The sequence below is a fragment of the Priapulus caudatus genome, unplaced genomic scaffold, assembly GCF_000485595.1.
Source record: "Priapulus caudatus unplaced genomic scaffold, Priapulus_caudatus-5.0.1 Scaffold894, whole genome shotgun sequence".
Taxonomy (NCBI): Eukaryota; Metazoa; Priapulida; class Priapulimorpha; order Priapulimorphida; family Priapulidae; genus Priapulus; species Priapulus caudatus.
Window position 1 is genome coordinate 36089 of NW_014577955.1, and position 15158 is coordinate 51246.

The 15158-nt window shown below is 40.8% G+C and overlaps 3 protein-coding genes across 4 annotated transcripts in view; 2 read left to right on the top strand and 1 right to left on the bottom strand.

Moving 5' to 3' along the window:
* Positions 1-7447, top strand: part of LOC106814261 (heat shock 70 kDa protein 12A-like) — an 18821-nt gene extending 11374 nt beyond the window's left edge. Inside the window, exons 5-12 of one of the 2 annotated variants that reach the window (XM_014818557.1) lie at positions 763-984; positions 1351-1546; positions 2000-2062; positions 2487-2679; positions 3842-4019; positions 4289-4504; positions 4820-5019; positions 5369-7447. In XM_014818557.1, the coding sequence (XP_014674043.1) occupies positions 763-984; positions 1351-1546; positions 2000-2062; positions 2487-2679; positions 3842-4019; positions 4289-4504; positions 4820-5019; positions 5369-5681 (1581 nt within the window). In that variant the 3' untranslated portion in view covers positions 5682-7447. The remainder of the gene's footprint in view (positions 1-762; positions 985-1350; positions 1547-1999; positions 2063-2486; positions 2680-3841; positions 4020-4288; positions 4505-4819; positions 5020-5368) is intronic. The other variant, XM_014818558.1, reaches the window with a different exon arrangement.
* Positions 7448-7627: 180 nt separating this feature from the next.
* On the bottom strand, positions 7628-14375 carry LOC106814262 (transmembrane protein 230-like). The gene is made up of 4 exons (XM_014818560.1): positions 14353-14375; positions 9819-10010; positions 9390-9512; positions 7628-9101 (listed from the first exon to the last, which is right to left on the bottom strand). The coding sequence occupies exons 2-4, from the start codon at positions 9903-9905 to the stop codon at positions 8964-8966; spliced, it is 348 nt and encodes a 115-aa protein (XP_014674046.1). The 5' UTR covers positions 9906-10010; positions 14353-14375; the 3' UTR covers positions 7628-8963.
* A 209-nt stretch (positions 14376-14584) lies between these two features.
* The window catches only part of LOC106814264 (vesicular integral-membrane protein VIP36-like), a 16200-nt gene continuing 15626 nt past the window's right edge, over positions 14585-15158 (top strand). The window contains 1 exon segment of the mRNA XM_014818561.1: positions 14585-14735. Coding sequence (XP_014674047.1) covers positions 14609-14735 — 127 coding nt within the window. The 5' untranslated portion in view covers positions 14585-14608.

The following is a 15158-nucleotide window of genomic DNA, read 5'->3' on the forward strand; positions in this document are numbered from 1 at the left end:
AATGGCGCCATGAGATGGCGCTGTTCGCGCTTCGCGCGGATCCGGGCTGCAGACTGTCAAGCTTAGTTCAGTCGATATGGCTAGTGAGCAGCCTTACCGGCTCCCGGCCTTGACTACACACCGGTCCGTATAGAGTCATTGTTGTTCTGCGTGACACTGAATTTGTTTAACAAACCATAGCAAGTTTTTTTTGTAATTGCAGGATGTGGGCGGATACGGATAGTTCGACTGTTTAGCTCGCATGTTGTGCGTGTTTGAAAACTATTTGACAAATATCCAGTGTTGTTTTATAGCTCAGTTGCAAATTGCAAAAAATTTTGAATGTAAAACATAATTGACTTTGTGTTTTAAGTTCAATGCTGTACGAGTTAGTTTTTAAACATATTTAATCTTAATGACAATATTGCATTTCATATTCTCTAGAAATCGCTGCATGATTGATGAAAATTTTACATAACAACATGCCAAAAAAATATTTGCGTTTTTGTGGATCAAATATATAGGTCACATAAACAAACATAAAAATTACATATTGAAGTGGGACCGTATAGCGGGGGTGGGGGAAGGGGGTGATGATGATGATGATGATGATGATAATGATGATGATGATGAAGATGATGGTGATGATGATGACGATGATGATGATGATGATGATAATGATGATGATGATGAAGATGATGGTGATGATGATGACGATGATGTTAATGAAGAGCTCATAATACCTAATATATGATTCTTCTCAAGTGTGGTTTTATTTCGCAGACACTGAGTAGAGACACTGAGCTTGCAGCGAGTAATCGTAAGAAGGTCCCTGCGATTCACGTGTTCTCCTGCGCTCTGCGCTACTTCCGCGACCACGCGCTCCAGGAACTGACCGACCAGTCAGCGACGAAGATACTGAATGAGGATGTTCGCTGGGTCATCACCGTTCCAGCGATCTGGAAGCAGCCAGCTAAGCAGTTCATGCGACATGCTGCCTACGAGGTGATGTCGCCTTCCATCGGTTATGAACCTTTTCCAATGACATGTGTCTATCATAAATATTTAGATAACATGGTGAAGTGAAATGCACGAGTTGTTGGTAAATCTTCGAGCCCACTTGGCACCTATACGTCCCATAGAGGCAGTCCTGGCCTCCATGCAACTCATCTAACCCAATCGATGTTTGCCTTTGGCAATCAATTTTGATTCACTATGAAAAGGTGTTTCTTGAAAGTGAGTCATTATGCAAAGGTTTATATGGAGGATTCTATTCTGCTGTTTATTGAGTTACATCTTTGTTTTTAAATTAACTGTAAGTGTGAAAATGTTGACGACTGTTTGCAAATAGCGTGAGACCATCTCTTGCAGGCCGGCATAGCTTCTGCGCAGTACCCAGACCAGCTGCTTATTGCCCTCGAGCCGGAGGCGGCGTCCATCTACTGTCGAAAGCTGCGTGTGCACCAACTAATGCCCGTGACACCACCAGTGATGCGTCTCTCCCCCCGGGCTGTGGAAGGCTCCCCTGCAGAGAGTGCAGAGTCAGTAGATGACAATGTGTCAGAAGGTAACCAGGTGGTCTGGTAGTACGTTCATTTACTCAGTGTGATCGCATCAGGTGTTTAAGTTTGCCACGAGTTGGAAAGGAGTTGCAAAACGTGAAATCGTTGTTCCTTTTGCATGCAAGTTTATACTATTGGGGGTACCTAGTAAAGTATTTTTATTGTGTACTCCCGAGACTTGTACTCCGTATGTTGTTGGCCGTTGTGGCACCTTGTTTTTTTCACTTCGGATTCGTTTGGAATGTATTTCTGTTTGTGAGCATGTCTCTTTTGCATGTTAGTAGAAAATACTTCATAAGAGCAGTTATGTACAATTATAACAATGATATGTATTACCTTGCTTGTACTCGCTCGTTGTTCCTTGCGTACCTTTGCATGCTTGTCCCGTGCTTGATGCTTGTGCTAAATAATCGTGATGCCTTGCCGTGTGAGTTTTACATGCATGCTATGTATTACAGACTCTAGCTCTGCTGAACTGTTTTTGTCCAAAAATGAACTTGTTGAAGATGACATCAAAGCAGGTAAACACAGTTGCGTGTGATGGAAATACAATCAGACTGTTATCTCTGTCAGAAGAATTATTTGATGTGATTTTGGTTAATTGTTTTTATTATTTTGTCCACAACCTATATTTGTTCTTCTGCCACAGTTGTATGTCTGAAAAAACAAATAATACATGAATACGTGAATATTTTACAAATAGATATTCAGTTGAGATGAACAATCACAAATAGTCTGTTGCCATTGAAATACTATCGACGAGTCATTCACGTTTTGTATTTATACTTCAACCGAAGAACGTTTGTGAGGTTAGTTTAATCATATAAATAGAAGCAATCCGTCAGTCAGGTGTATACCAGACTATCGGAATATCTACAAATCTAGACAGACGGAGCCTGCGTAATCAGCAGACCAGTGATTGATCTGTATGGCTGGTGGTTGTAGGCACTCGCTACATTCTCGTTGACTGTGGAGGAGGGACGGTGGACCTAACAGTGCATGAGATGGGCAGGAAGCACGCTCACCTGAAGGAGCTGTACAAGGCTACAGGAGGACCACACGGCTCAGTGGGGGTCGACATTGCCTTTCTCAAACTACTCAACGACATATTTGGAGTGGAGTGCATGAACCAGTTCAGGTATCAAATATACTCGTAAATGACGTCGAACGATGAATTTCCATAGCTTGGAATTAGGCGCATCCACAGCAGCAGAGATAGCAGACATGTCAGTGCTGCCACCTAGTGTAGAAAAGCGGAGGAAAACGCAATATCTATGTATATAGTTGTTCAGCCGAATTAGTCCGTACTCGCATAACTAGATAACTCCGCAGCCTAGAGGAAAACTAAAGATATTTTCAGAATCAGCACGTCTGGGAGGTTTTAAAATGTTAAAAAGTTAAAAATTGATAAAAATTCTATTCATCAATAGATGGTGGTGCGTACAGATTAACATCACGTACGTGTGAATCCATGGTGTATATCCTTAACGGTGCAGTGTCCTAATTGCTAGAACATCCGTCTCCTACATCGGGATTCTGGGTTCGAGTCCCAGCTGGGGAACTTATTTTTTCCTTTTTTCCCTTTACCTACTTCTTTACTGACTTTAGTATGTATTATTTTTTATTTTTTACTTAAAAAAAAAAAATATTTATTGTCTTTTGTCTTTTGATTTCTTCTTATTTTTTACTGTTTGGGATGGGATGGGATGGGATGGCATTGGATGGCATGCGATGGCATGGGATATGGGATGGGATGCGGTGCGATGGGATGGGATGGGATGGGATGGCATGGCATGGCATGGCATGGTATAGATAGATAGTTAGATTTTTTTGGGTATTTTCCTTTCAACCAATTGGTCACCAACTAAGTAACGCCATTGATTTCCCCGGGCAACGCCGGGTATCCCGCTAGTACATAATATTTTCATCAGTTTTACTCTGAACTGGGGAATTTTGCTCTCCTGTACGTAGGAACTCCGTACCCAACCTGTAGGTTTCTACCACGAGCAGTCAATGAAGAGCACTGGACACTTAAATAGTCTGTACTATTAATGACGCTCGTAGGGTCTATGTCCCCCTGACCTCTGTTTGACCTGGCTCGTTTACCTATTTCTGACTAACCCTAACCCTAACCCTATATATATATTATATATTATATATATATATATATATTAGTCAGAAATAGCAAAACGAGCCAGGTCAAACAGAGGTCAGGGGGACATAGACCTTATCTGTATTAATGACAGACAATTTTCCAGATAGAGCGACGTTATGCACACGTTTCATTTCTTAACGATCAGAGAGAAACGACCTGCGAGTTTCGTGGACCTGATGATAGCGTTCGAGTCGCGTAAACGCAACACGAGTCCATTCAAGGATAACCCGCTGAACGTGTCTCTGCCATTCTCATTCATCGACTTCTACAAGAAGGCAAAGGGACATCACATCGAGGCTGCTATCAGGAAATACGGTGACAAGGTGGGTTTGAACATCTAACAAGCCTGATCGTCGTGTTTTTCTAAGTGAGCAGGGCGGCAGCAGGCTCCAGTTACCAGTGTTTCTCAATGTATATAACTACCACCGTACCACGGGATTCAGTTATCTGTGGTTGTCTATATGTAACAACTAACGCGGGAGCAAGTTACCAGTGTGTTTCTATATAAATGGGATGTGAGCAAGTTACCAGTGTGTTTCTATATAAATGGGATGTGAGCAAGTTACCAGTGCTTTATTCTATGTGAACACAGGACGTGAGCTGGTCGTCGCAGGGCATGCTGCGGCTGATGCCGTCTGCAATGAAGCGGCTATTCCAGCCCACCGTCGATCACATCAAGCAACACGTCGGAGACGCGCTCAACAATCCCAGCGTACGCGACATCACCTACCTGTTCCTCGTCGGTGGATTCGCCGAGTCTCTTATCCTTCAGCAGGAAGTGCGCAAGGCCTTCGGACATATCCTGAAGGTTAGGCAACAATTTGATCAGTCGGCTCCAAGTTCTAACTCTAAAACAATATTAACACGATTGGCAGATCAGTAATTACGAAGAGATGGGAATTACTAATAACATGAACATGTGTATAGAACCATTCACAAAAACATGTTCTATAAATATATTCATGGTAATAGCCAATATAGTAATGTAAATGACACATGATAATAATGATGATGATAATAATAATAATAATAACAGCAATAACAACAACAACAACAACAACAACAACAACAACAACAACAACAAATAATAATAATAATAATTGGGCGTCACGTTTTGTTGCAGGTGATCATTCCACAAGACGTAAGTCTGAGCATCCTCAAGGGGGCAGTGCTGTTTGGTCTCGACCCGACCGTCGTCAACGTACGTCGATGTCGCTTCACATACGGCGTCGGAGTTCTCAACCGGTTCGATCCGGCAAAGCACCCGGAGAACAAGCGAGTCGTGAAGGACGGTGTCACGTGGTGCGCGGACATATTCGATAAGTAAGTTATAGATAATAGTGGCCCCCAGTGCTGCCGTTGCATAGTGCATCGCTAGTGCGAGGGCAGCATGAACGTACGAGGTTCGACGATCGTGTAATAGCATCATCAGTAATTACAGAATTACATGATTCATTTTTTATCTTCTGTTTTCTTGTTCTGGATTAACATTGCTTTTATTTCCGACTTGATAGTATTAGTTTGATAATTGATATCCGCGCTTGTTATTTGTCGACCCAAATACAAGTCAGATGTACCGGGCAATAGCCAGAAACCACAGAAAACACCCGCACTCGGCGAGGTTCTGCTATTATGCTGACACCAACCTATTCGTTGGATTCGTTTTGGTCAGATTTGTTGTGACGGGTCAGTCAGTGGGCATCGGTGACGTCGTCATGCGGAAATACGCTCCGGCGCGCTGCAACCAGTCAACCAGTGTGATCCATATTTACTCGAGCGAGACTGAGGACCCACAGTTTCTCTCTGACCCGGGCACGCATCACTGTGGCACCCTGACCCTTGACCTCAGCAGCACGGCTTCGCACACGTTCCGACACGAGATTCAAGTTCGCATGACGTTCGGCGACACGGAAATAAAAGTCAACGCGGTTAACATGGCGACTGGAAAAACCGTGAAGTCTTCAATAGATTTTCTATGTAATTAAGCACTTTGCTACTGTTGGAGGTGCACACACCAACATCTAAAATTCATCATCACTTAATTAATACTATGTCGCTCGTTACATATCTACATATGCCTGTACCTCGTGTTATGACAGTGCAGATTATTAAGTTAACGATGAATGATGTTTGCTGAGAGTCTCTGATTGGTTATTTTGATGATTTGTTGGATGAGTACTTGCTAGAAGCGCCAAAGAATGGTTTGAAACAAAGTCATTGTAAAGGTAATTGTGAGGTAAATAACAAATATGTATACACTGTGTATAGTTTCCCATTTTATCATGTTACGACTTGTATATATGGGTTGTGCGTGTGTGTGCATGCATGTGTAAATGCATGCATGCACGTGTGCAAACTTTTGTAGCCTATTAGCCTAGGACAGCCAAAGGCATTGCACCCATAGTGCACATTACTAATTATAATCATATCAAAGTACATAGTAGAAGAAAAAGAAAGGTATCTTGCATGAACTTCATATTGAGGTTTCCATTCAATATCGCGTCCATAAAAACGTGGTCTTGTGGAGTTTTTACATTATTGAATATTCACAGGTATATTTCTTTCACCACGTTGGGTTCCCACTACTGTGTAGGTTAGTAAGCCACTGTCACTATTAGTTGTTGAATATACTTACGTAAGAGCCCAGTAACATTAGTTAAGATGTTAAAAGGCTCTTGACATACATCATCACAAACGTGAGTTAATGCAACGCAAGTGGACATTGTACTGTTTCACAGTTGCCCATGAATTAATAGTCTTCTCCAATTTATTCTTATTTAATTTATAACACTGTCTTTCAATAATCAGTTATTATATAATTATATAAAGCTGTGTATTTTTCTCCTACATAAATACAGTTACTTACCTGTAATTCTGTTTTCAGTGCATATTAGAACATGTAAATGTAAAATTATATAGTATATTTTATATGTATGTGTTAATATATGAGTTGCGTTTGCAAATATTTGTTTTCGTTTTATAGTAATATGAATTTTATCCTTACAAATGTATGTTAGAGTATACTATATAACTGCCTGGTAGTTCTAAGTGTTAACATCTGGTGTCACAGATTCTCAAGTCAAATGTCCACATTCCATTACATCCGTCACTACAAATTCCATGATCATTTATGAGCAAGCACGGAATCTCTACTGTAGAATTGAAAATGTTATATCACAAGTTGGACAGAAGTTCATTGGTTGTGTCTATCTTATAGTTAACACATGCACAGTGTGTAGCAGATAGAAAAAAAGAGCTGCTGGTAAAAAGAGTATCATTGTACTACTATACCTTTTCTATAATACCAGAAGTATGGAAACATAAACAATATCAAATTGACATGAAATGTTTTAGTATCTCTGATAATTAAAAAGGAAAAAAATGAATTGGCATATTGAATGCAATCGCAATATAAAAATGTGGAGAAATTTTTACCATTATTCATATTACGACCCTTCTGGATATTAGCGACTTCTGATCACATTTGCATATATTCATCTATATGTAACATATATTTCAGAAGTAGATAACAGGGAAGTTCCCTATTAGTTCCCTACTAGTTCCATATTATCTACTTCGGCTATTATCTACTTCTGATATATTTACATCTTCAAATTAAATGTCATTTTATGATTTGTAGTTATAAACTCTGATAATGTGGAATGAACTGTGTACATATAAATACAAATTATTGTGGTATGTAAAAGCTCCGTAATTACTTATAGAATTTATGGTGCACAATAACTGTCAATGGCCTTTGCTTTATATATTTCTGTTTATCTGTCATGGTTAGATTCAGCGAGTTGAATATCAAACATACGTGTGTCCGTTTAGCAGAAATCTAAACAATAGGTCGCAGCAATCATCAGATGAACACTGCTGTCCTGCAGTGCTTTGTCTCGTGAGTGGAACACACAGAAAGGCAGTGAAATATAATGTTCAGCATGTATTATTAAGTGAGAATACTATACAAAAAAATATTTGGAATGCACAAGCTGCACTCTATTGCATATTAATTTTGTTAAATTAAATACTGCCTAAAATAATACGACCCTGAAAGAACAATGTGATACAATACAATCAATATGTACATTTCCCTGACACCGAAATATGTATTACAAGTTCTAGACCACATTCAAATACCGTATAAGAGTTCGTCTGTTAAGATGAATTCAGAGCGTAACACAATGCTAGATAACGATTACATCAAGAGCATATAAAGAAGGTATATGCTGCTCCTTCTTTATATGCTCTTGATTACATCTAACACAATTACTGTGAAATGTAATTGCACTATCAGTTAACTGAAATGTAACTGGAAGATATTTTTCTTCTTGTAAACCTCAATATAATTCATAACCATACCACGTACATATTACATCCTACTACATTGAGTACATTCAGTGCAGTATGGTTCCACACATTTGTTCACTCTATAGCTGCAGGTTCCAAACAAGTAAATTATAGGTAGTGTGCAAATATCACAACAGGGCACACCCCACTCACAGACGCTACTCGCAGATGTACTACTTTGTACGAAGGGAAACTGTTCAGGGCCACCCAAGAAAACACGAGTGACATCAAGAGCCAATGTGATTGAATAAAGGTGATGATAGAATGACAGTGTCACATTGGACCCAACTTCTTTCATTCTACATGCATTTCTTTTGTAAATATATAGACTAGCCTGGTAGACAAATCTATGCATGTACCATACCAGGTCAAGAAACCTCCACACAAACATCCATTAAAATCTCATGCAGACTAGTGTTCATTTATTGTATCACACGTAAAAATGGCACGTGTGCAAGTTCTAGAAAATCATTTCCATTTATTCTTATATCTTATATGATATTCATATCATTAAATGCAATCAATATACTCCTCCATTAAAATGTTCCAAGTAGACATGCTATCTATTACCTTTTCATACACTTCATACAGACATATCAGATTTTCAGAATGCCTTGATAAATGATGTGTTCACTGCTTACTCATAAAGTCTCTCACTGTATGGTCGCACTAACCAAATACAGACAAAGTACTACTTTTACAAGCTGATTTCATTACCTTGATACCGATTGTCTGGCAGATAGGAAAACTTGGCAATATTTTCAAGTTGCTATGCAAAAAATACAAGAAAATCATGCACAACTAGCATCTGCATATTTCGCACACATAATGAATAATCACCAATAATTAGGTGCACACAGTGATATCAATCGTAATAACTACTATCACATACCCTGTAGACATTTCCCTACTGGTCAATCAAATTCGGGGATGTCGTCGTAGGAGTAGCCAACGTAGCCCTTGTATGCATAGACAGCTATTCTCACATGGTAAGCTCCGGGAATGAAGAGGATGGATCCCAGTATTAGCAATGGCCACATCCTGTCACCATACTGCAACAGTTTCGATAGCTCTTAAGGAATGTGTAACATTGACTATTACACGACGAGGGACAGTTTTTATTGCAAAATGAATACTACGTAGATGATATCCAAGTAATGATGATCCAGTGTGTACATGTCATATTAAATGAATGAGATTGATGGCCAAACTGATTGCAATCACTAAGATAAGCGGATTAGCGGATTGAACATTTAGTAGATTTTTAAAGTATTTTAAAAATACGTCATGTAAAAAAAGGCATTTCAGATATGCTTTTTCTGCACCATTCACAAAATTACCTTAGCATTGATGTGGCCAGTCATAAGCAAGGCACTGATAGTGATTAATAATGTTCCCAACAAACAGAGTATAACTGCTAGTAAGATAGCTTTGTAAGGTATTGTAGGTGGAGGTCTCTGGAACTGAAAACAATCATTTTTTTATATTATACACACAGGCTAACGAATATATGTATCACGACTATTAGTCTCACAACAATACAAAAAATGTGTATCTACCTACATACATGGTGCATTTATGGCAACATATTTTCGATTAAATAATGATGTTTTTCACAATTACAGTATTTCATGACTCAAATACACTTCAGGAAAATTACAGCATTAGCTGCATTAGCATTGTGCAGCACTATGTTGTGCCCTAACTTCTAACTTATTGTCTCTGTGAAGTCTAATGCAATAAATTCAGGGTGTATACATTGTACATACTTGTAAATCTACAAAACCTTCATCTTCCGCATGTAGTTTTTGATATCTGATTGAGGAATCCCCCATTTTAGTACTCCTCCGTTTCATATTTTTGACACCAACAAGTTCACTGAACGTCGGTCCGTATGTGGCAATTTCTGTTACAATTGTAACAGTACGTCCCTTCAACTCCCTTGCCCAAATAATGGGAAGCTGTAATACAAAATATAACAGGATATATTATTCCGCGCATACCTTGTTTTACTTAAATGGCAAATTCTGATTGAGATCATGTTTCTGAAACTGCAGTTGAACATCTCATTCGGAACCCATCTATCAATATCAGTACAGATAATTTACAAACAACCCATTGTTAGCAGTGTGTATTTGGTGAACGTAGCTCTAGCTACAGTAGCATTTGTACACAGCGCATTGAATGTAATGGGCTTGGGCCGTCTATTGCACAATCCTAGTTTGGCCCCCCGGTATATATATTTGCAAAAATTTGGCCCGCGCCAGGCCCGAACTAGTTTGATGTGGTATCAAATTTGCAGTCTGTACAGGGTATATATAAATATTTGGCCTGGCGCGGGCAAATGTTTGCAGTGTGTTTACGTGTTAGTCCAGACTAATCTGACCACGCAAATGAAGGAGAGCCAAGTTAGCCCGGGAGGGGGGGGGGACACTCCCATTGTTAAAAGTACTGAGGACGTGCCGCTGGACAGGGTATATTTTCCGAACATCATTATTGGCACAGGGTTATCTAGATACCCACCCATCAAGCTGATATTAGCCTAATATTGGCAAAACAATATTGGGCCAATATCACCAGGCCAATATTGGACCAATATAGGCAGATATTGGTTATATAGGCAGATATTGGTTCAAACTTCAATATCGGCAGATATTGGCCCAATATCGGCCCAATATTGGCAAAACAATAGCCAGGCCGATATTGGACCAATATCTACCTATATTGACAGGAGGACAGGTCATAACCGAAGTGGGCAATATTGCAACATGGTATACTTTTTAGTGCAGTATATTGGGGCAGGGTGTATATTAGGGCGCAAAGCGGTTTGCGACAGGGTCAGGTTTTCAAGGTCCCCGAACACCCCCCTAACCCAGTTCTGAGGCGTGTGCCCCCCCCCGCGACCCAGGACTAGATTTTTATGAGCGGATTCACGAATTTTGCCAGTCTTGTACGGTATTAGGTTTTGCTTATATGCTGCGGCCAACTAATTCGTGGAGCTACTGAGATTGCCCACCGGCGTCCTGAACCATCTGAACGCCGCGCGTTATGAGTGTTTTTGGCGATAAACTGGACAATGTCAAGTGGACATCCAGACATGTCATTGTCAAATCATCGATAAAACCTCGGTAACAAGATGTGTTTAACAGTTGTTCGAATCATCACGTCGGCCGTCGCGACAGTTTCGAGTGCCGGCCTACAGCCTTCTTTGATTACACAAGGCCCGGCTGATCCTAACAGCTATTTTGATCACCGAAAATTCGAACACGGAGAAACTGTTACCTGTAGAAATCCTGTTATGATATTAACTTCGCAGGGTGTATTTATTTGAAAACTATATCCGTGATAAACCGTGACATACATGTATACAATTGGTTCGCCACATGCAAATCAACTTTAGGTGGCGTTCAAGAACGTGCGTGCGGATGTTCGAAACGCACAGGTTGGCACAGGTTCCTGCCATCCAGTAGCAGCGTTGGCCATACCAAAATCGATAAGAAGTGGGTATACCCTACATTGTGTTGGCCAGGGATTATTTACGTGCACGGTCGCTGCAAGCACGCCACTTTTTCACGCGCGCTAGGTTGTGGAGTAATTTATCACATCCCCGCCCGGCATTTCACGACTTCGATGTAAACAATAACAGTTATCATTGGTTCGTTATTACAAACGCATTCAGTATACTGTTTTAAAATAATATTAAGAAGATTTAGATAAATTATATCATGTTGAATTATACAGTAATAATAATATTGTCTCAAGTTTTTTACACAACATCTCATAATTAAGTCACTGGTAGCTGCCAAAGCACGGCGTATTACTTACTAGTCACGGCAAAACAGCAGTACAGGCCTCGTCGCACCCACTCAGGTTTAACCGCTGTCATATGCTGTTTTTAACGTTTGGAAAAACTAGTATACATTTTATTACCAGGGCTGATAACTAAATAAAAGCCTTCCTACGTAAGAGCTTGTTATGTCTGACAAAATACATTTACTTCGGACACACTCAACACAGACGTGAGATTCCCCAGTGCCATCAACAATGTTACAGTAGGTAAATTTTAACATAATTTTTCTTTTTCCACCGAAAAGTGTTGCTAGTTGTAAGCTATTGGAGCTACCTGAAATGGCTCTAGATTTGCATCTCAGAGCTTAATAATTTTCAAAATGTTCTGGCCCCAGTACCCCCATAGAGTCCGGATGTGTACCAGTCTGTCTCTCTGCTGTCAAAGTGAAAGTCGTAGATCTTTTACAAGGAGGCTACGTATACAACGATGTGGTGTTCCTTAATTGTTGCAGCCCGCCGACAACGAGCATAAACAGTCATCCGACGAGAGGAAGGAAAAACAGAGGCGATTAGTGATTATGGACATTGATAATGACTAATCAACATAAGAAGAGAACATGATATGCTGCTTTTATTACTGTAATTTGCTCAAAACTTGGCGGGCCTACAGCTTTGCATGGCTGGGCCTGCCAGCTTTTAGAAGCTATAGGCCTGCAGGCCTACAGTCTTTTTATCTGCTCAGTGCGCAAACACTCGCGTGCTGTAAACCAAGCTGAATCTGCCACATCTCGAATTGTGCAACGATTGTGGCTGCCCAAACTGCGGATTCCCGTTAGTTGGCCTGACCCATTCTCAGTGATTGTGCAACTGAAACAGTCAGTGATTCAAAACCGCTTCATCGCCACTGGCAGCAGAACAAGTCGGCCATGTTGTTATATTATACGTCAATGGCGCGCGCTGTGTGTGTAGCTGCAGGTGCTGACTTGTTTCTTGCCTGCCAGTGCTCATAGCGCAGTGTGTGTGTACGTGCGTCACAGCAATTGGGCAGAGTCAGTAAAACTAATATAATATGACACACACATCACAAATAGGCCCTACTACCGTACCCCTCTGGTACAGTTCACTGTTGGCGTCACTGTATATCAACTTTCTTCATTAAAACCTATGTAAAAACTAACGCGAACGCTCCCGCACTGCCGCCTGCGCATTGTGTGCTGTGCACGCTATGATAATAATATATATAGAGAAGGTAGCGAAACTCCGTTTGCGCAATTGCGACGATCCACTCATCGCATTCTTCACACTTTCACAAACTTGTCCAGGCACCTACACCTCCATTTGGGCCTCGTTTCTGCCGCTATAGTCCACTGAAACAAAACTATGGTAACTACCGCTGGCCGAGAAGTGCCACCTTGCTTTGTAATGCTGCTTTCAACTCAGAAGTCCGCCGTTCGTGTTCCTGATTCATCAAAAATGTATACGAATTCAACGAGTTCCGATCGGCCCGGTAGTCCGAGGACTACGCGTTAAACAAATCACGGCTGTTAGTTTTGAGGCTGGTTTATGCTTGGCAAGCTAATCGCGCTCCGCCGTCAGTACCTCGACTTACCTGGGGATCCGATCGGAATCGTGAATCGTTATACATTTTATTGATTCAATCAGCACGATGGCGGGACTTTCTGACTGGTTGAAGTCACATTACAAAGACAAGGTGGCACTTCGGCCCGGTAGTTGCGCCATAGGTTTTTGTTTTCAGTGGACTAGTAGCAGGGACCAGAACGAGTCCAAGATTAGAGCGTGGTAGGTGTGCTCTGACAAGTTATGTTGAAATGTTGAAAGAATCGCAGGAGTGATCGTCTACGCAAAAGCGCAGACAGAAGTTTCCTAACCTTCTCTATGATATATTATTATGATAGCGTCACAGCCCACTCGCCGCGTGGTTGCCGGAGCCGTTCCAGCGTTAGTTTTTACATAGGCTTTTTATGAAGGAAAGTTGCATATACATGACGCAGCAGATGGAACTGTAACAGAGTGGTTACAGCCTAGTAGGGCCTATTTGTGAAATGCTGTGTTCATATTTTATTTCGTTTTTACTGACTCTGTCCCCAAGTGCCTGTGGCTGTGGCTGTGCTGTGCGTGGTGCAAACTAGGAAGGGATTTATCTCATATTTATCCAATTATTTATTATAATCATTTATTATTTATACAAAGGTGCCAAACACATTGAGGAAAGAAGGTACACGACCTTATAGTTATGATATAACATTTAAAATCCTAATATTAATAATCATGTGTTTGTGCAAGCTCTGTTTTACCTCTGTAAGTGTAAGTGTAAGTCTGTTTGCCCAATCTCAAGATTGGTTGCCCAAACTGCGGATGCGCTGAAATTCCAAGTTTGGGCACAACATATGTGGTGCAACATAAGAACGATGAGACTGCGTAAATAAGAAATCACTGCCACTATGGCACTAATAGTAATATAGTAATAATACTCGAGTAAGATCAGTAACTAACATTCCCAACCCTGGGGTCGACACCATACGTAAACATAACCTACCACTAGAACTGTTATGCGCGTTTAACGTTCGAGCGAATCGTAAATTTAAGTACATCGTAATATAAATTTGCTAGCATTAACATAGCAGTTTATTAAATATTATTTATTTGTGTATAGGTTTTTAAAAATCGAATAATATTATTGCTAAGAACATACATAAAAAAAAACGTATTAACTCTCGCAGACGAGGTGCAGTGAGTCGGCGATCGAGAGATGTTTACGATGGATAGTCCCAAATTTGTCTTTCTTGTTCTATTAACAAGTTTATGCTGTATAACAGCGCAATGGAACACAAAAGACTACCTCAAAAAAGAGCACAGTTTAGTCAAGCCATATTCAGGTGAGAATAAAGCAGGGTCTTTATTTTGATTTCTACTCGATGAAGCGACACTGAAACTTGAGTCTGCACACGCGTCTAAACAGGAATTGTTCCGACCTGTGATTGGAGGATAAAAATAGACCCCGCCCACTCCCGCCGCATACGCTATTATGCTATGACCGGTAGGAACGTGTACTAACTATCATATAGAGCGAATGATTTGAGTTACATTTCTATAAGTTCTACCTAGTAGTATTATCCAGATGAGACGGGATACTAGAGAAGCGTTGCCGAAAGGAGGTGTTGACCCGAAGTGCTGAGCGCAGATCTTGCGCGCAGTTCCGCGGCAAGGCGCACGCGACCGCGGGAACGTCCTACGACAGTATGCAGCGCTGGCAGCTATGGATCCGTGCGCCGGCCTAGGGAATTGGCGCACGGATCCAT